The following is a 22,332-nucleotide window of genomic DNA, read 5'->3' on the forward strand; positions in this document are numbered from 1 at the left end:
AGAATAAGACCATATAACATTATATTATTGTATAGCCACATTTTCAGCTATTTTTTATGTCAAATTAGGTGTATGTAGCCTTAAAATAAGTTGTCTCAGTGTCAAGTGCATACGCATAAACAATTCTGTAATGTGACTGTGAAGACTAGTAGTATTACTTTGTAATTAGATTAGACTGTCAATGATGCAATTTAATGTTTACTAGTAATTTAACTCCATGGGGCATAGCACACTCAAAGATAAGGCTAAAATAAATGGAATTTTCATACACATCATTAGTGCAAAATTTGTAGTAGTTGCTTGACCTCAAATTAGCTGAACAAATGACAATATAAAACACCTGTGTAAGCCTATGCAGTTAAAAATACCTAGGCAATTTTAACATGATGAACTTTTGAACTGTCATTATTGAACTTGATGGTTTATACTGACGCATTCATTTGTAAGTAGGTTAAGACTAGTTGTCAGAGGTGTATCTATTTTTAACTACTATATATATATTGTTCCTAGTTAAGCAACAATCCATCATATTTCAAAAACTTGTCATATGCTTTGCATGTAAAAATAACTTACTGAGAGTAAATCTAAGTAAAAACTGTAGCTAAAAATCATAGTAATAAATAAAAGTGCAAGGGCTAAGTTCAGGACTTGAGAAACTTACCAGTTCCCACCAAAGAAAAGTGAAATGAAGACGAAACTCAGAGAATTCCTATTTTAGGACTCAAACCACTTTAGCACGGTAGCAGGAGGTGGGGTGGGGGGCGTTTCACTGAGCTCGGAAGTTTCACTTTGTGATAAGGGAGAAGTGGGAGTTGGCATATTTAGTTACATGATACCGAAACGGCGAGATAACTGAAGCGTTAGCTGTTTTTTTTTTTTTAAGGGACGCATTTAACGCGATGTTTGAATAACAATTCATAAGAGGCTGAACCGAGGCGACAAGAGGAGGAAGTTAACTTGGTTAAGCACACCGGCTGTACCTGACAGAGGAGAAAGTCGCTGTAGAAATATGTCAAGAACTGCTGCTGGCGGCAACATAAGCACACATCTGAATCAGAATGGACTACAATTCGAGGATGTAAAGAAAAATCACAACACAGAGGTATGTCTTTTATCCGCTGCAACAATATATTTGTGCACCAAATTAGCGTGCATGACGGTGTTTAAAGTGGTTTAGCGTTAAAGGTCCGTGAGGCAGGTATTTTACTAGCTACTTCCCTAGACTGAATGTGGAAATGTTTTCATTGGAGCTCTCTACCTGAAACACCTATGTGACGTAATCATACTTTGTAGTCCAGCCTGTTCACCTAATGACTAGTTAAAGAGCAACAATAGTTATTTTTTGCAGCAATACAATACTGTTGTAGATAACATGCAATTAATAGGCGGGGCGTGATTAAAAGTAGCTAAGTACGCCAATGTTAGCATATCAAAAACAAACGATGTGACGTCCATCTTTTTACAGAACATTATTTGGTTATAACCAAATTTGTCATTTGTGAGCTAACTACTGTTTTAATTCGCCAAACAAAACTGTACTCAGGATGAATACCTTCAACAAAAGCACACAGCAGCTGCACATTCCTCACTTACCCAGCCAATGTAAGGTGGTTTGACAAGACTTTCAGGACGAGTTCGCTGGTGCATTCATTTCTATTAACAGTGTGGTCTTTAGAGAAATGAACTTAGTTAACTAGTTATATCTAAGGTACCAGTGTTAGCTAGCTAGCGAACTTTGGCTAATTGCCTTTTTATTTAACCTACGCTCGTTTAAAAAAACCCTGTGAATTAGGTTCTAAATCTGTTACTGCTACTTGAAGATATTTCCATAGGTAGGTATTCCTGTGAAAATGCTTAAAAAACATCCATCTGCTGGGGGGGCGACTACATTTTAATTTGACATACAAGCAGCAGTTAGTTTTTAAAAAATGGCAGCCGGAAGTGACATAACGCTATCTCCATGGCGTCAAACAACATGGTGCCAAAATCTGCACCAGTTTCTTAATGTTGATGCTAGTTATATTTTTAATGTTAATATTCACACTTCATGTTTATGTTTCTATATATTTATTCTACAGTATCATTACTTACATTACATATTCATATTATTATTTTCAACATTTCAAAATGTCCTGCTGCCATCTTTGACTACTTGAGAAATGTTTATCATTGTGAAGTGGTAAGAATACTTTTTGCTCGAGATGTGTAGAAATGGCTTCATAACAGCACAGCAGACACTTAGGTTATAATTTAGGTTTTCTAAATAACAGATGCTAGCTGTGTGACTGCAGCGACCATGCAACTTGAAATCAGTGCCACTGGATAGTTTAGGATTTTTTTTTTGTAAATGCTTGTGAAAGTTGCATCCTTTTATCTGTAGAAGAAGTAAGAAATGTTAGCTAAACCTAATATATTTTTTCACTTTATAAAGTACTTTACAATCTCTATAATAGCCACATTTCTGTTTTATAATCTTGATTATGCTGTTTATATGTGATTTCTGCTTCTTAAAGACTCTTAGCACTGTACTTTTAAAAATTTGGAAATATGCCTGGAAATATTTCAAGCCTAAATTGCCTCTCCATCACACAGTTGATGAAGAGGCCTGTATTCAGGTACAGATTATGATGTATGTTGGTATACACACACAAAATCAGTGTGCATAAATTACCTCTTATGTGACAATATTTTGTAGCTTTCATTCGATGTAACATCACAACATGTAGGCTGCCAGATTTTAATTCTCCAGTGTTGAACAAATTGCATGTGACTTTTGTAAGAGTAGCAGGAGGCTACTGTCTGTGTCCTGTCCTGTATTTGAGGTTAATTGGTGTGTAAACAGCAACCCTTTGTTTGAAAGTGAGCCACCATTATTCAAATGGTATTGTTTTCTCTTGTCTCATCTGCAATGTAACACAGCTTATGTGGGCCTCTTGTTGTATAGAAAAATGGCCCAGGGATGAGTGTTGCCTCCAGGCAGCACAGCCAGGAGTCCTTTGAACAGGCGCCAATGTACGTGGCTGTGATGACATACCTGGGCTTTGGTATTGTCACCCTTTTTGGCTACTTCAGAGATTTCCTCAGAGCTGTGGATTTAGAGAAATGTCATGTTGCTCAGGAAAGACAGGAACAGAAGGTAGGTTGCATATGTAATCAAACATAAATGTAATGTTAGGTAAAAACACTGAATGCAGACACATGCATACACACAAACTTTTGGAAAAGAGGTAAATGCATTTGAGTGAGTGACAACACAATTTATTTTGCCCTTATTATTTGCATTTCTGCTCTTAAACTTTCCTTTGGTGTCTGCCTTCATGTTTCCGTGCACTATAATGTTGCCATGAGACAGGACACCACAGAGGATATCTGTTGAAGACCTAATTAAATCTCAGAGGATTCAAGTTTTGTCTTTAATACTGTTCTTTACATTCTACATACGGCTAACATAAGAACCACTGTGTTGAAAAGGATTTCATTTCTTAAATCCAAAAATCACAGTTAATATAGTTAGATTTGAGTGTGAGTGTTTGTCTGTCTCTGTGTGTCAGCCATGCAATGCAATCTGTCCAGGGTGTAACCTGCATCTCGCCCAATGTCAGTTGGGATTGGCTTTATCCCTTCACAATAGGATGGATGGAAGGATACAAAAAGCCACTTCATGAAATAAAGCCACTTCTGACTGTAAAGATTCTATTGTGTGTCCTTGTTTTTTAGATCACAGTCAAGTTCCTATAATTCACCTCAACATTTCTTTCATAGCCTTTAGCTTTAACATGGATTTTCTGTTTTTCCTCAAGTGTTTGGGTATCTTTTAATGTGACCAGTGTGATCACATTTTGAGAAGTCACTTTTCCTGCTTTTATTGTTCCCCCACTCTGTAACATCCCAATACTGGCTCGCTGTGAAGTTGATGAAAATACTTCTGTCTTTAGGATTTTGTTCCACTTTATCAAGATTTTGAAAACTTTTACACTCGAAACCTATACATGAGGGTAAGAGACAACTGGAACCGTCCTATATGCAGCCTGCCAGGACCTGTATTTGATCTGATGGAGAGGGTGTCTGATGACTACAACTGGACATTCAGGTACTGTAAACCAGTCGCTTATGATACACATACTGTAAATGAGATACACTGTAGGCTCATAATCATATAAACTGTACCACTGCACTGCAGAAGTTCCAAATGTTACTCCAGCACTATTTTTGAACACAGGGATCTCTCTTCTGGTGCTAGAAGCTAAACAACCAAGATTTAATTAGATGAGTCAAGCTTTTCTATAGAAACTAAAACACATTGGTTATAAGTGGGGATATGTCTTCTTGGTATCTAGACCACAGTTAAGATTTCTCTTTAATACACAACATGGTCAGGAAGCATAATTTGAATAGGAATATGTACAGCCATGGGGTGGGAATATGACATTATAAATCTGCAAAGGGTAAGCGTGGATTACATGTTTAAAGAGGTTTAATGTGACTGTAAAAAAGCAGAAATAGGGCAGTCAACTTGTCTTTTGTGGTGAAATGTGGATACAGAGATATGTGGATGGGTTTTATAGCAGTGTGCAGGGGTATATGAGCAGTGAGGAGAAGTAGGTCAGCTGATGAAATGGAGCAGCTCTCTTAAAATGCTTTCAAAACTGTGATGACGTACAGCAGGGATGTACACTTATGGCTGACACTTTTAACTTGTGTGATGTTCACTTGAACACGCCTAAATGCAACAATTTTCGTCTTTTCCCTGTTTATTCACTATGGTGTTACCTTTGGAGTTTATCCTATTAACCTCATGAGTCTTGATAAAATGAGTACTTGTCCAAAGACGTGGACATAACAAATGTATCTATCCATCCATCCATTATCTAACAAAATCAACCAATGAAATAAGTTTATGACATTAATATTATTGCATTGCATTACTGCAGGTTAACTGGGAAGACAATACACAATGTCATCAACATGGGCTCTTACAACTACCTTGGTTTTGCTGAGAACAATACTGATTTCCTGAAAACTGTGGCAGATGTAACACATCAGTATGGGGTTGGAGTAAGCAGCACAAGACAGGAAATAGGTGAGTTTGTGGTTGATGTGCAGTTGTGAAGCTAGCAATAAGGGCAATCTTTTTCATCATAAGGAGAAAAATTCTCTTGTCATAACTGAAGTTTAAGGGGCTGTATGGGAGCGCTGTACTCCAGTGCTTTAAATATCTTATATGCACTTCTATTACTTAAGTCTCTGTTAGATTATGATGACAATGACTAGGTTGAGTATCAAACTGGAAATAAAACTTCATCTCCCTTGTCACACATGCCATCATTTATTATCTTTCTGGTGAATTATTCTGGCCCCATGTATAATTATCTTTCAGTGATCGCAATGTTGTATAAATGATTCAGTCTTTGTTAAATAATGTACCATTTGAGCATAAGCTGAGATCATTACATACTGGTCCACACTGAGGGGGGGTAATGATAGAGTGGAATGTAACATTATCAAAAACTCTGGCCATTAAGCACGAATGAAAAGGGAATATACTGTATGTGATGGTGTTAGAACAGCAAGGATCTATGGCTTTACATGAATTTTGATTGGTGTTTCCTCATCTGAACCTCAGCTGGACCTCTGGTGGTGTTTAAGTGACTGTTGGTGCTGAGATCTCATGTTCATATCACTGTTGGAGCAGTGAAATCTGATGAATTTCCATCAGCTGTGTGTTTATTGGTGAAAACCTGCTTATGGAGAAACTTTGTGGAGCTCACTGAACAGGCCACACTTGATAAAAGTAGTTTCTCTTGGTTAGTGAGTGTAAGTTTGTGGCACTTTCACACCACTGTGCTGTATATCTACTGACTGCAGAGTAGCAGAGGGTGAGCTGATGTGCAGGCTCACAGTGAGTTGAGTTACTGCATAGTGTTGCATGGTATCAACATAATGCCAAGAACAGAGAAAATCAGAAAAATTAAAGGAAGGGCATGGGATCATTAGTTATACATATGTTTGTCAGAGTGCCTCTGACACACCCACATGCACTCCACACCGTCCATTATTCATTTGTGTGATTTATTTATATGTTTATTTCTCTTTCAAAATGGGACAGTTTTCCCCCTGTCTGGGTAGTCTGTGTTTCTGATTGCTCACTGAGAGAGTTTAAGAATAACAATAATGTCTCCCATGGGCCTTATTAAGCATCAATTATTTAAAAAATTGTGTCTCTGTAGTAGAGTGACCCTATCATCAATACTCTTTTAGTTCAAATGCAGCAAGTTGTAGTGGTGATACATGACATAAATTCTTCAAAATGAACATTTTGATTTTGAATGTGTTTTTATTGAGTTTTCCTGCACTCAGTTAATTTAAAACAAAATTCAGGTTTAAAAAACTCTTTATACAATACTTATTTCCCACTTCACTCTTTTCTGTGTGCCTGATGTCCTCTTAGCTTTTGCACTGAATTCTATGCCTATTTTATTTTATTTTTTTCCCCATTAACATATATTTTCAAAATTAGGCCAGGTCAATTCCTAGAGATTTTTTGTACACACTGTAGACTTCAGCTGAGATGAAAACAGCCAATAAGCAAAAACACTTGTAAAGAGATAGAAATGCTGTTGGTTATGCAGCACAGTATTTTGCCATTTCTTAAGAGTGGAATAAAGTCTTTACTGCATAACCATCAAAGTGCTTCTGCCTTTTGTTACGTATTTTTGCTTGTTTGCCTCTTTCGATTATTGATGATTGATGATGATGATCAATTATTGGATTTAATCGATGCTTTGTGCAGTTGAGCACACCTCACTGCAGCGTTTTAGCAACACATAAAACCATTTAAGCTGATTTTAGGTTGAGTTTAAAAGTTTCTGAAAAAGTATTAATCATTCTCTTACAACTACTATTACCGTATTGATAGGTAGGAGTGAAATGTCAGGAGTTTTTGCATTAAATAGAAATGAACATGTAGATACAAAGTGCACTGGAAGCACACCCTGTAAATAAACAGTCATGTCACACATTCATGTATTGTATTAATGGTTAGCTTGCTGTGAGGACACTTTGCTTGCAATCATTAACATATGGGAAGTGAGATGTTCTGCATTCAAATGAATAATATCATACATCCCGCCGAATGACAACTTTTCAAAGAAATGCTAAAAGTAACTAACATTAACATAGTAAATATTTTACTGTAATAGACACACATTGCTGTATATTCTTTGTAGTCGGATTGTGAGGTTGGCAAGCACAACCCTTATTGTCTGTCCACATTAACACTTTACAACCTTGGCAATAGTTATTTAGCTTACTCATCAACAAGCTTTGATTGCGGTAACAGGAAGGTGACCTTGGTAATCCAGAGGACAGGTGACCACATTTAATAACACAGGGCAGTGTAGATTTATTTCAGCTAACCCATGAGTGAGCTCTAATGAAGACTACACTCTCTTTTACCTAACCTGAAGAGAATCCAGACCTGGAGCAGCCTTATGAGAGCAGCATATCAATAAGAAGGCATGGCATGACTGTGAAGCCATGGCCAAGTATAATGTTCTATAAAGAGAGTAAATGCCAATGTAGTCTGATTAAAAAAGCTGCACATGCTGTGAGCCTGAGTGGTTGAGGAAATGTATGAATCGATTTGACTTGGCTCAGGGCCTGATAGAAAGCAACAGAGGGGAATCACCATAAAGACAGAGCTGCTTTACTCAAAACCCATTTTCCAGTCCTTCCTGAAACATTCAGACTGTTTAAACTCTTTAATTCCTGCTCTCAGTGGTTACTGATTGTTCTTGACTTTGACTACCACGATGGTTAGTATCCCATGTATATGCAATTAATGCACCTTTTTATCATGAGGAATAGCAGCACAACGTAATCAAGGTTTCGTTTTGATGGTAACTCAAAAAATGTAGGCAGCACAGTGGATTAGTGATTAGTGCTGTAGCCTCAGAGCAAGAAGGTTCCTGGTTCAAAACCCGGCAGAGTTTGCATGTTCTCCCCCTGCTTGCATTGGGTTTCTCCAGGTACTCTGGTTTCCTCTCACAGTCCAAAGACATTTATATCAGATTGATTGGTGACTCTAAATTGCCCATAGCATGGTCCACTGGAGAACAAAATGGCAACCCACTCCAGTATCCTTTGCCAAGAAAACCCCACTGGGGTCACACAGAGTCGGACTGGACTGAACAACAGATAATATGTTTTCATTTTGTGTAGATTTTCAATGATTGATTATGATTGTATTGTATTGTATGTTTGAATACATGCAGATACCTTTTTACTCACAGCAGTCATTAGTTGCATCGCTAATGAGTATTAATTGAGTAACTTTAACTCTATAGTGCAGTAACTGGTAACTACTCTTGCACCTCTACAGTAAAAAAAAAAAGCATTGTTAGATCACAATCTGATGAATTACAATCTAAATGAATTCTGGACTTCACCTGTCACACTGGCTTATAATCAACTACCTCTGTCCCAAATTGTGCTGCAAAACCACTTTGGACCTTGCAGGACTTGCTTTGATATCGTCGTAGAATGAAAAAAGATCATATGAAATAATCTATAAATTTGGTACACCTTAAATTTTTAGAAATCTCTTCAAATACCCAGAGACTGAGAGGTGAGAGGTTGGGTGTGCTCATAGTCTTTAAGTCTCTTTCTATGTAACTAGCGGATACAGTGATCTCTCAGGGGATGGTATCCTTTTCATGATGTCTATCTTGTAGGTAACCTGAGCATCCATGAAGAGCTGGAGAAACTTGTGGCCAATTTCCTTGGAGTAGAGGCCTCCATGATTTTTGGGATGGGTTTCGCCACCAACTCAATGAACATTCCAGCACTTGTTGGCAAAGTATCTGATTTTTTTTAATAATAATCATAAATACTTTACAATATTTCCTGTTCATCGACCCACACACTCACTCACACACCAATGCTAGTGCAGCCATGCAGAATGCTGTCCTGGGCCACCAGGGGCAATTTTGGTTTCAGTGTCTTGCCCAAGGAGTCTTCAACATGTGAAATAGAGAAGCCAGGGATCGAATCACCAACCTTTCAATTCTTGTCCAACCTACTCTCCTAAAACAGACTCTTCTTACAGAGATTAAAAACACGAACACCACATGAAAACAGTGACGACATATTGAACAATGCAAACAGTCTAAATCATAGGACAAGGTAAAAACAATTTAAGACCTTGACTTTAAAATTCAGAAAAGAAACATTGTAAAGCAACTGCACACTTTGCATGCTGAATCCCACACACTGTATATGGGAAATCCTGCTGCATATGGATGTAATTTTCACATTGCATTAGAAATGAATCTAATTAGCTTAGCTTTTGTTCCTTGCATATGGCCTGAATTAATGGAAACGGTCAACTACATTCAACTGAAAACAACTGCTGATCCAGGCCTGTTAATTAAAATCATAATTAAACGTTACAGTAGCCGAAAGGATGAGGCTCTGGGCATACATAGCTTCTATTAAGAGCACCACTCAAGGGGATGGTTACCCATACTCTGGCCTGTTGACACGGCAGCCTGGCTCACATAGACTGCCATGGGTTACCGGGGGCAACACACTGCATGAATACGTGTGATTGGACTGGACAGGAGGAAAGGAAGGTTGATGGTTTATGTGATGAAAACAGGGTCATTTATGCAGCTCAAGAGGTCTAGCAGACCCTTAGGCTGCATCCCCCAAGGTAACCCTGCAGGGGCAGAGGGTCAACCCACACTGCCAACTCTATCCTACAGGGACAGGCTGTACCATGACAGGCTTTGCTCTACAGGCAGAGCTGCATTAGAGTGACAGCTGCTGGTAGACAAGGGGCCAGGCCAGCTGGACCCCAGGCTCAACCAAGGGTATCTGTCAGTGAGATGGTGACACTATACCTTCTACAAGGGTTGATTCGAGCTAATGCAGTCAAATGCTTAGAGCTTCATATGCTAATGTGCTGGAATGTGAAGTGCCATATTCCCTATTATGATCACAGATGTGTGTCTTGGTCAGAGCTTCATCAGACATGGAAGAAATGAATCCTAAAGGGCAGCACGGTGCAGTGGTTAGCACTGTTGCCTCACAGCAAGATCTGTGTTCTGGGTTTTGAACATGTCGACTGACAGAACACAACACAGATAAATGAGATACATAAAAAACAAGCAGTTTCTCAGAAAACATTAATTATATAGGCTGGTATGACTTTCATCCATATATCATTATACTACTGATAGTGTTTACTGCTTACATGCTAATTTCTTGTGTACCCAGAGGAGAACGTAATTGGCCCTCTACTATAACTATAGATTATTACCTTGAATCCAAAATACCATCATACAGTCTCTATTTCCTTTTCTCATTAATAATCCAAAGACTATGTATATGCGGGAATATTGTATGGATCTTAAGACATTTTTGATTCCAACAAGGCAGGAAGATGTGAATCAACTATTATGCTGCAATTGAAGCTCTTTGAAAGTTTTGGATTATTTTCTCTCTGCCTTTTTTCAGGGTTGCTTGATATTGAGCGACGAGCTCAATCACACATCTCTGATTTTAGGGGCCAGATTGTCAGGAGCAACCATTAGGGTCTTCAAACACAACAGTAAGTGCATAAACTAGTTCATTTGAACATAAGTCATCCTGCTTCTGCCTGACAAAAAATACAAAACACAGCCCTTTTTAAGTTATAATCAGTCTTCGTTCAATTTACTGTGCCAGAATTTGTGGTGAACATTCATCGCTTCTGTCCCGTATCTTCCAGACCACAATGTCATTTTTGTCCTTAGATTGTTTGTTGATGAAGTTTGAATTTCTCTCTGTGCAGGCACAGTGAAAAGCAGTGCTCACATTTCCATGTATTTTGTCTGCTCACTCCAAACTGTTGCTGCTTTAAGAAACACATCTCTGTGCAGTACAGGATTTGCCCTAGGAAAAAAATACTTAACATTCTGTGTTGAGAGCCGAAAATGTAAAGGCTTTAATGAAATGGGTTCAGTTTACAGTCACGACTGTGTTTTATCCAGCAGCAAAAGAGAAGATATTTATATGAAAATGTCATCTTACCTAACCTGTTCTCTATTATATTGTTAAATTACATATTGTAAATAGATGATACGGGAGAATTATTAGGCATGAATGATACATGTGATTCAATGTGCATGCACTGGAAACATCCCCCGCTCTTTCAGGAGACAGGACAAATGAGACAGTCCTCTGGCAGAAAATTTGTCCTGACAGGTACAAGCAGAGTTAGTTATGGGTCCTCCAAGCAGATCCCAGACGTCTGTCTAAAGGCAAAGAGCCCTCAGGCACCTGAGTGGTTGACCCTTCCCTGTCTCTAAACCTCCAGCCATCATTTACTCAGGGGGTTATACCAGTCAGCTTAGCAACCAGAGATAAGTACGCATGTGTCTTGTGCAGAGGGAAAGATAACATCCTCTTCACCATGGTCACACAGAAGCTGCAGCTTATCTTAAATCACCGCTTAACTGTGAAAGAATCTTCCCCTTATTCTTGTCTGTACAAAGTGCAAGCCACTGTTGTTTTCTATTTCACTGTTACTCTGTTTTCCTCAGTGCTGACACTGACATTAACATTAGATGTTCTCTAATGCTCTGTTGAGCTTCAGGAAGTGATTTGATTAGGAAAGCATGTGCTGTTTTGTGTTTTGCGGCAGGAGTATCAATCATCTCTGACAGATTATTAGCTATGACAGGTTTGCTCACTGCTAAAGTGAATATGGTTGGATTGCAGTCATAATAATAATAATAATAATAATAATGCTCCTCATTAACTCCATCTATTCAACACTGCCATCTGCTGGTGTGCTGCAGAGGCTCATTAATAGCGTCGCCAGTAGCTGTTATAAACTCTAAGTGCCACTGGGAAATGGTTTTGCAGAGGCCAAAATTTAAATCATAATTTTAAACAGTCATGCAGACTGGGTAGAACTTCAGCCAAATTCACATATAGTAAGTTAGTAATCCTCTCTGATAAACAAACTGCAGGTGTTGATTAACATCAGAGTACAGAGATACTTTCTGTGTGTCGTTTAAGGAAGGTGTTTCTGTCAGATAATGTAACTTTTTTACTCCCTGCCCTGCCAAAATGAATCCAGTCCTTACTGTTTGCTTTTAGTCAGTGTTCTTTGAAAGATGTGATTTGAGTCTTGCTACACTTTATGGTGATTACCTTATATGTTTTGTACTTATAAAGTGTTTACTTGTATGTGATTTTCCAGTATAAGTCTAAAGCGTAACTTAAAATGATACTCTGTGTAAAGTTCTTTTTGTTTTGTTTTTAAATAGTTTAAATTTAGACTAGATTGTGATTGGGAGGATTTGTTTGAACTTTGCGTGCTTTTTCACTATTGGTTTGTCTCCCTTCTCTCTCTCTCTTTTCTGTGTGTGTGCGTGTGTGTGTGTGTGTGTGTGTGCGTGTGTCTCAGATATGCAAAGTCTGGAAAAGATGCTAAGAGAGGCAATTTGCTCAGGGCAGCCTCGAACCCACAGGCCCTGGAGGAAGATCCTCATCATGGTAGAAGGCATCTATAGGTCAGCTACTGTCAACCCATAATCCAAATTACTATAGTCGCTCTCTCACAGACATATATCTTGGGTCTTTAGCAGAGTTTTTAACCAGACTCAAGTAGAAATCTTCATTTGTAACCTCAGGAGAATGAATTTTCACCTCATGTTTAGCCGTCCCTGTAATAGTGTCTTTTACAAATGTTTCCTTCTCTGGCCTTGAATAATAGATAGTACATGTGTCTATGGTTGGGCGCTGTTTGATTACTGGATAGAGGAGAAAGGTATTGTGTGTCTCTCCTGGCAGTAAGCTATCCAGAGTCTTAGTGACCCTCTCCATCTGCTCATTAGCTCCAAATCAAGGCCAAATGGAGTCACAGAGATTGACTTGGCTACACCCCCAGCTCCAACTGTTTGTCACAGCCATTTTCTTTTCTCCTTTTATCCCTCTTTTTGCCTGCACTCATGCCTTACATTTCAGTCCTTCTTAACTCAAATGCAACATATTTATTGTGCTTTGAGTATGTTATTTTTTTCCTTTGACACATTAATTCAGTCAGCTGTGTAGTTTACTTAATTGTTTTATGATAACCCTTTCATGAAAAAACGTAGAAAACCTTGAACATGGCCATCAGTTGATATAAATATAGTGATTAGTTCCACAACTATCCTGGCAATTTCAGAGACAACTAAATTGCACATTATCAGACTGCCCCTATCAGGCAAAAATGTCTACTGTCAGGCTCAGATGTAGGAGAGAAATGCGGCCACTGAAAGATGCAATGCTCTATTGGCTCCTCGTAACATCAAAAGACTCAGACAAAGCGTTAGCATGCTTTAGATATATACCGGCCCTGCCTTTAATCTCCTCACAGGTCCTGGTGAAATCCTGTCTTATGTCATTTGGACTACAGACGTTCTCAGCCATAGCAAGGATAGCAGGTCTGGGATTGCTCCATTCCTCAGCCATATACTGACTCATGCTGTCCCTTTGTAGCCTTAAAAGGCTTGCATCAGAGAGGTAAAGTGAAACAGGCCAGCAGAAAGATTTTGGGAAGATTGGTGCATGTCAAATTATGTAATATGCGTTTACAGATATACAGATGCGCTACAGTGGATAATGTGAGGTCAGGGTCAGATTCTTTTCCTTTTAAACTTAATCACTTTAAGATGTTGGATTACAATTGATGAAATATGTGCCTTTGTTGTTTCTCTTGTAACTGTATTTTGTGTGTGATTCTCTGTCATTAGCATGGAGGGCTCAGTGGTGCGACTACCTGAGATCATCGCCCTGAAGAAGAAGTATAAAGCATACTTGTACCTGGATGAGGCCCACAGTATTGGAGCCGTGGGACCGTCGGGGCGGGGTGTGACCGAGCTGTTTGGTGTGAATGCAGCTGATGTGGACGTGATGATGGGCACCTTCACCAAGAGCTTTGGGGCCGCTGGAGGCTACATCGCAGGAAAAAAGGTTTCTGCAGATGTTTGAAATTTCTCTTTCAGTTTTCCTTTAATCATTCATGGGCCACATTCATGTCACACTTCTGTCATTATGAATGTATTCAATTATATGAAATTTTTGCTTTGTGTCATATACCTTGCATTATTTTATTCAGTATAGAGATACAGAAAATTTGAGGAGAGAGAAGAAGAACAAGGTTATTTGATTAGTGCATTTTAACAAGGCAACTCAAAAGTGCTTCAAATAAAACAAGGTATAAGAGAAATACATAATGAAGACATGTAAATATGCATTAAATAGAGTAGCAAGATAGAAAATTGAATGAATAAAACTGAATAAGGATGAGAAGACAATGTACACTGCATCGTAACATATAAATGAAGATTCCCAAAAGAGCAGCTTCAAACGTTTAACAGATCTGAAATTTGCAGTGGCAGTCCCCATCAGCACACCATTCAAAGACTCCAAACAGCATCAACTTGTCCTCTTAAAGCACAACAGCTAATACAAAGGACACTGTATTTTGTAGTGTGCTATTACACTTATTAACAACCATGGCTTTCGTAAATATACTACCATTCATCATTATTATTGTATTAATTTCTCTCCATATTGTTAGTTCACACACTTGACTGAACTTGTAAGCAGACCTATTCAGGAAGAAACTAGTCAGTTGCAATGCAAAAAGAAATTTCCCAGTGTCAAAATAAATTTCAGCACAAATGCTGATAGAATTAATAGTAAGAATTGGATAAGATGCCAGTCTGAAAAAAAAAAACAACAAACAGACTGCTAGATAATGTGTTACTTTTAACACATTTGTCTCCAGAGCAGGTTAAAAACATATCATGCAAAGTATTTTCAACTACAGTTTATCTAGATCTGTTTCTGAAGACGTCACAAGCACTCCACTGCACCCCACCTCTCTCTTCGTTCTCATGTGTCCAACAAATGTTCGCTCTGCTGCGACTCCAGGCCTTTGTAAATCCCTTTTACTCTATTAAAAAGTACACTTCAGTACATAACCACACCGCTTTAGTGGCAGTTGATTAGAAAGCAACAGAGGAAATGGCCATGTTGTTTGAGTTAGATATTCATAGAGACCCTTCCTGCCATTGCTTCATGTCAGCTCAGCCCTGCTCTGCCATAATAAGAAGGTAAAGCTGGCAGAGGGCCAGCCCCTTCTTGTGGCAGGAGTCGGAACTGCGCTCCAGATTTAACAGGCTGACTTTTAACAAGCATGATAATGTTTGAAGTATGAACACTGTGCCTGGTTTGACAGCTGGCCGTAGTAAACTCCTGAAAGAAACAGCCAGGAAACGAGAGAGAAAGCCTTTAGATTTGACATATTTGTTGTTGTGGCAAAATCCCCCAAATCCTACACTAAGTGGATTCGGTTGACCGACAAAAGGCTCCGCAGATGTGTTCTGGAAAACAGTCATGTTGTAGCTATTTAATGAGAGTACTAAAAATAAATACCCCACTAAATACACTCCAAGCTCCTTATAATTCATTTCAATCTTGTATGGAGGAAACTTTATTCATTAACCCTTTACTCAAAACCTGGTTCTCACATACATCAGGTTATTAAATATATTTGTTGAAGCACCAAGTATGCACAAGTGTTCTGTGCTCTTCTGGCACCACTCCTACTCTGTGGTCACAGTGTTGTGGTCACAGTGTGGCAGAGGAAACACTCTGAGCTGTCACTCCACGCCCCAGACGGGAGATGGATTTTGGGCATGTTCTCTTAACTGGTTTATCTAAGTCGCCCAGAAATCCTGCGCAGCCCTATAGTGGTGAAAATCCCGTCTTAAACAAAAACAGATGTCAGGTCGTGTCAGAGATCTTAGCCTCGATTTGAGCATTTTCCCCTAAAATCCCTTCACCTCGTGTGTGTGAGGAAGCCACAGCCGTCACCCAGTGGGGACAGATGGCTGTGTGTGGAGATGGTGGCTAGACAGCATCTCCAGCTACGTGTCATCGCCTCACACTGCACAGCCACCAAGCAGCAGCCCCGTCACAGCTCCAAGCCTCAGACCACTTACACACATGTGCTCCAGGGACCCATGACTGAATCGGTTTCCTGAAAGCCTGATCTTCTCTTGAAGACCACCAGAATTAATCTCCTGTTGACATTTAGGAATAATGAGCATAGCAGTGTTCATTCTGACTTACAGTACTGAGCATTTGTTCTTTCTGAAATTAGTAAACTGGCTCCTCCTGAGTGGAGAACAGAAAAGAGCCCAGAGCTGTTTAGAGTCAATAATAACAGAAAAGAGTAGTAACAGAGAAAATTAAAACAACTGGAGGTATTTTAATTGATTCTCAGGTGTTGACTATACATGAGCTCTCTCTAGTGGTGCTGAAAGAAAAGTGCAGGGCCACATTTATGTTAGGTCGACGATCTGAAAATGGACTGTAAACATACTGTATAGTCACCTGTGTGACACATTGTCCCGTATTGCAGGAGCTGGTGGACTATCTGCGTAATCACTCTCACAGCGCAATTTATGCCACAGCGATGTCCCCGCCTGTCACTCAGCAGATCATACGTGCCATCAAGTGCATCATGGGAAATGACGGGAGCACAGAGGGTGAGTAGCTGAATGTATTCAAGTGTTACGTCTGACTTAAAAAAAATTTTTACACCCTTTATGTAATTTTTATGGAAATGATAACATACCATACACAGAGGACAGCACCACTGTTAATATTAGGGGTAAGTCCAAACCTGCAGGGAAAGATAAACAGCTGCTTGGTCAGAAAATGTGGTAGCAATTACAGGGGTCTGCAGTGGTAAGAGGTGGGGGGGGGGGTCCCTGAACACATGTGACCCTAACATGGAGGAAATCATTTTCATGTGTGTGTTCTGAGGAACACTGTACGTCTGAAGAGTTTCAGCTTTAATGGCATCAGACACTAGGGCAGGGAAGTAGTCATTACCAGACAAGTTGCGATACCGCCAAGAGCAATTCTACTTGAGTTATTATACTTGTAGTTCTGGTAGTAGTTTTAATAGCAGGAATATTAGAGTAGCGTTACTACATGTGGTGTAGTGGTAAGTACGTGACAGATAGTTAGGGTTTAAAGTGAGCACCATGAGGCAAAAAAAGGGCAGCCATGTAAACTGTGTGGCATAGAAAAATATAGAGTGTTATAATTTGTTAATCACTCCAGGAACTAAAGCCCAGTGTCTTAAGGTTGAGGTTTATTGTAGTTTCATGCAGCGATGAGTAACTTTTTCATCTGGCTCCAAACTAGACATGCTTTGTGTCTGACGTAGCCCATTCAAAAAGCTGTTGTGGAAAAATCAGTCTTGACCTGTCTGACAGAGGGGAGGAAACCCGACAAACAGTGCAGTCTTTCAAAATATCAGCTCCAGCTTCCATCCACACACTATAAAATCCCCCTGAGACAAGAAACCTTCTCTGTTATTTGCATGTATGTCTTATAGTTTTTTTTTCTTTCATTTTTCATCTGTCTCTTTGATGTTGAATTTTGCACTTTAAAGCAAACTGGTGGCAACAGCTGAAATGGAGAAAACCGCTGACAGACAGCAACATCTACACACATTCATATTCATATGATTTCTTTGGGGAGGGTGTGTGACCTCTGTGTGTTGGTTTTTGGCCTCTTTCTTAGCAAAGAGGAACAATTTACAAAATGGCGCCTGTGTCCTTTGGCAGATGCATGAATGTTATGTTTTTTCCTACCTCTCCCTCTCTCTCTCTCTCTCTCTCTCTCTCTCTCTCTCTCTGTGATAAGGGCATTTAAAGTGCTCTTTTACATCCCTTTGAAAGAGCTGCCAATCTGTTTCCAGGTAATCAGGGGGAAACAGAGCTGTGTTCCAAGGCTGGGCCATGCCAAACCTTTCTCCAGCCATGGAACAACTAGGCTCCCCAGCGATTCACATCATTAAGGAACACAAGTGGTTTGCAGAGCAGACCACCTCTAGTGCCTTTGATTTGTTTTCTGACATATTTATTGGAAATGTATGTCATACTTAAGCATTATTTATATTCAGTTTTAGTCATGGCTATGCTCCAATGGCAGTGCACAGCCACTCATTTTGTATGAAATCCATCACATCCATTTTGCAAACCCAGTGAACCATCTGCTGCTGCAGCTGAGTTCTAATCAGAGCAAGTTCATAAGGGAGGCTGGAAGGGCCCAGATGGAGGTGCAGGATTCATGATGAGATGGCACTACATTAACTACTGCTGAGAGGTGATGTCCCTCCCAGTGGGGGGACAGTGGAAATATGCAGGGAAGGCAGTTAGCTGGTGCTTTACTAATGTACATCTGGTGGTGTCTTCTTTTAATCGGAGGCATTAGACGGATTCGCCAACTGGCCAAGAACATAAGATACTTCAGGGCCAGACTGAAGGAGATGGGATTCATCCTCTACGGCAATGATGACTCACCTGTGGTTCCAGTCCTGCTCTACATGCCAGGAAAAGTGGTGTAAGTACAGTTAAACTCTCACCTTTCCTCTTTTTGGAGTAGAGCACGTTTAACAGGAAATGCTTGGCCTAATGTTGAAACAATAGTTTAATATACACACTCCTTGGTTTTTCCATGAATAAGTTGTCTAGACTCTTCAGAGTAGGTACTGGTTTTCATCTGCACTGACAGGGAGTGAAAAAGGCAGAATTTCACTAGTGATATTGTTGAATATTAAATTGAAAAACAGAGATTTTTTGTTTTATTTTTCTTATAATCCATCTGAGATCTAATTGATTTTTAGTCCATAGCTAAAAGAACATTTCTTAACTGTAACATCCAAGCCGTGCAAATATGTATAGAATATATTTTTTTTAACTCTTAAATTGTCCAGATTGTCACAAAATAGATCCATCCACCAAAATGTAAAATCATTCTTTGATCCTAAATAATCAATACCGCACATCCCAACCAGATAATTAAGGACTTGAATAAGCCAGAAAGTGCAACATTCCTTGTGATTTTTTTTTTTTTTTTAATTTAATATCATGACCCAAAAGCTTCTTCATTCTGAGGCGACATGTGGGGTCACTGAGCATTTTGGAGGCTTCAAACCACTAAAAAGCTACAGATGTGTTACTGTATAGTCATGTATTCTGTAAGAAAAATATTGATGTCCATGTTTTCCCTGATTCATTAATGCAGTCAGTTGTCCTTGATGTTGTATAGTGCATAGTGCACCAGTGACTTCATAGGGCAGAGGTATCACTGTTGATCCTGAGAGGTGGCGTAGCATGTGGCAATCTAACAGCATTAGAGATGGCTGCGTTTCCTTCAGTCAGAGAAGTTTTTGTAGTAAACAATCAAATAATTTAGTTTTTTCATTTGTGTCCTAGAACATATAAATACTAAAACTGGCTTCTTTTTCTTTTGTTGCTGACCAGGGCTTTCGCTCGAGAAATGCTGGAGAGGAAGATTGGTGTGGTAGTAGTTGGCTTTCCAGCCACGCCCATCACAGAGGCCCGAGCTCGCTTCTGTTTGTCTGCAGCACATACCAGAGCTATGCTGGACCAGGTACTCACACACACACACACACACACACACATAGTAATTTAGCAACTTGAAATTCCTCTATGAGGCTTTGAATAGTATTGTTTTCATGTGAATCAAACATGAACACACATGGTCTGAGAATCCTCTTTGGGCTTAAAGGTGCTGCACTTTATGAACGAGGTGGGAGACACTCTCTGTCTGAAGTTCTCACGGCGGAAATACTCCTCTCAGCCTGACCTCCACGAATGAGCCAGACGTTGAGCTGAACAGCTGATATGACCCTTGACACCTTCACTTCACAGTGTCAAAACTCTGAGTGTCTGTGCCACAGCAGACCTATAAACACACAGCGCAGGGCAACAGTCATGTCTCATTGCAGAGAAGGGGCCAAATGTTTGGCAGCTGCTTTTTACATGTTTGCAAAACATTTTGATTTAACAGAACACTGTTTCATATGACTATACAAACTTTTGAAATACTAGTTTTCTGAACATATTTATACCTGAATGAAACGATTGCACAAGCTTTGCTGTATTGGTCCCAAATTCAGGTATGGTGTAATAAAAGATTTGTAGTTGTTTCAGTTTTTACAAACATCAGATGTAGAGTATGGATTTTTATTTTTCATTATTTAAAATTATTTTTTAAAAAAACATGTTTTTTTTGTCAAAGGAGATTTGAATAAATGTGCAAATGAAAAGTTTCTAAAAATCCTGAGCCTTCACTATGGATTTGTGTTAATTTCCTGACACACAGCAATTTACACTACTCGTGCCTGTAAGATGACAAAGATGCCTTTATTGCATTCCATAGTGAAACATTTTTATAAAAATTCCTTCAGTTTAACACCACTTTAATCTCAAGAGTAAAGGATAACCTTCCTATAAATAATAGATTATGGAGCAGTTACTTCTTTGACATGCAATTAAATGTGAACAACCACTATGCAGAATAAAAAAGTGTCACGGCTTATTTTGTGGCAAGACTGCTCATATTCACCCAGTCTTAACAGCTTAATTGTTGATGTTATAAAGACCTGCTGTTTCTTTCACGCACGAACTGTATAACAGTTGTGAAGGTAAGCATGCAGAGTATGCAGCATCTGAGCCAATAGAAACCTAACCCAGCAATTAGCACTGAACTCTTAAATTCTCGTGGTATGGAGTAATCATTTGATTAACACAGGAAGGATTATAGATAGAGATGATAAATGTGTTTTCACAATGTGTCAGATTGGGTCTAGTCGACACTTGTTTGCCCTTGGGATGTTAACAGATTTGTGTTTTTTTTTTTTTTTCCTCCAAATAAACAATGGAGTGATAACATTTTACCAGATGGAATAAAAATACAATGTGCAATCCTTGACGAAGGACATGGTAAATAAACATCAAACAGAAATGATGTGGGGAAAAAAAAATTAAGGAAAAAACTCCCATTTCTCCTAAAGGACAGAACTCTTGAAATCTATAGTCTATAGTGAATCACTTTGTTCTATAAGTAAATATTAACATCTGGCTCCTATATCCAGAAACAATAGACAACAGTTTCTTTAATCCTCAAATCTGTGAGGTCATAGCAAAATACTAATCCATAAAGATCTGGAGGAGGTGGGAAAAGGTGGCCTCAAACGTTGCACCGGGGCGCACTGTCGTACTCAGGACATCTGGAGTTAATCTGTGTTTACTTTCACCTTTAGTCTAATTGTGTACATTATTAAAGTAATTGTGGGTTTACATCAGAAGACATGTGTTTAAAGAAAAACTCAAAAGCTTGAATTTATTCTCAAATATACCACAGTGTTCAAATACTAATCTCTCCTGTCATTATGGCAGGCAAAAAGGCAAACGCTAACTTGCCGAGACTTAACCACCTACATTTGTGAACGTTTGCACAGCAGAGAAAATGCTTATACTATGAATGTCATAATTGAGAATGAATTTTGAGAATAAAATTATGTTTGAACATGAAATTATATTAGTAGCTTTTTTTTTTTTTCCAATGCTGATTTTTTTTTTTTTTTTTTTTTTTTTTTTTTTTTTGCTTTTAACACCACTTACCAAATATTTAAGTAACCAAATATAATGAACTCTGGGGAATAAATTTATGTAGTTCAGCTAATGGAAACCTTGTGTAACCCTAAACCTGAAAAATATAACGCTAATAGATCTTGTGCTTTACTTCAGTTCACTGCGTAGACGTTATTTTTGGAAAGGAAAGCACAAAGTGGGTGTCAGCAGACACAAAACAGACAAATTTGGACAAAGCTCTTTCTCCATACAGACACTTGACATGATTATTGTATGTTCATGTCAAGCCATTTCAGTCTTAGGTCATAAGAAATAATTATTTCTCACAAGACTGGTGAAATATTTTATGCTTTCATTTAATATGTCTTTCTGGTGGATTATTAAAGGCAGCATTTTTGTCAAAAATTTGTATGGATTTTGTTATGGCATCATTAAAATCTACTCCAGAGGCATCAGTTTTAAACTGGCCAGTGAGGCAAAGTGACAACATATAGTGAGACTGTCAGGCAACGTGGGAAGCACATGTCTTCCCTCCAGTCACTTCTAACTGCCCTCAGTTTCAGCAGAAGTGGCAAATAGTGTGCGCTGGCATTCAAAACATCTGTGCAACCAGACTACTGGTGGCAAGGCCCCACAGACCTGCCGGCCTGCACCAGCCTCTTTTGAACTGCAGATCCAAATACACTGCACTTATTGGAATGGCATGTAGCTGCTATTCTGAAGGGGGATCCTCTGCTACGCCTTTGATGTCCACCACTGAGTCCAAAGCAGGCAAGCCATCCTCGCTGCTCTGTTTTCCATTTAGAAA

The 22,332-nt window shown here is 39.0% G+C and overlaps 1 protein-coding gene across 1 annotated transcript; it reads left to right on the forward strand.

Annotated features, from left to right (window-relative positions):
- The first annotated feature begins 825 nt into the window (after positions 1–825).
- On the forward strand, positions 826–21,393 carry sptlc3 (serine palmitoyltransferase, long chain base subunit 3). Its single transcript, XM_026309903.1, has 12 exons — positions 826–1,102; positions 2,945–3,136; positions 3,936–4,090; positions 4,932–5,080; positions 8,733–8,857; positions 10,519–10,612; positions 12,458–12,563; positions 13,788–14,007; positions 16,469–16,595; positions 18,330–18,465; positions 19,389–19,518; positions 19,657–21,393. The coding sequence occupies exons 1-12, from the start codon at positions 1,010–1,012 to the stop codon at positions 19,744–19,746; spliced, it is 1,617 nt and encodes a 538-aa protein (XP_026165688.1). The 5' UTR covers positions 826–1,009; the 3' UTR covers positions 19,747–21,393.
- The last annotated feature ends 939 nt before the right edge of the window (positions 21,394–22,332 follow it).

The sequence above is a fragment of the Mastacembelus armatus genome, chromosome 15 (assembly GCF_900324485.2).
Source record: "Mastacembelus armatus chromosome 15, fMasArm1.2, whole genome shotgun sequence".
In the NCBI taxonomy this organism is placed as follows: Eukaryota; Metazoa; Chordata; class Actinopteri; order Synbranchiformes; family Mastacembelidae; genus Mastacembelus; species Mastacembelus armatus.

Bases quoted from the DNA above. Each gene is read 5' to 3' on its own strand.
- sptlc3 (XM_026309903.1), top strand. From the start codon at position 1,010: ATGTCAAGAACTGCTGCTGGCGGCAACATAAGCACACATCTGAATCAG. The intron at 10,613-12,457 runs GTAAGTGCATAA...CGTGTGTCTCAG, and splicing joins TAGGGTCTTCAAACACAACA to ATATGCAAAGTCTGGAAAAG. The intron at 14,008-16,468 runs GTTTCTGCAGAT...CCCGTATTGCAG, and splicing joins GCTACATCGCAGGAAAAAAG to GAGCTGGTGGACTATCTGCG.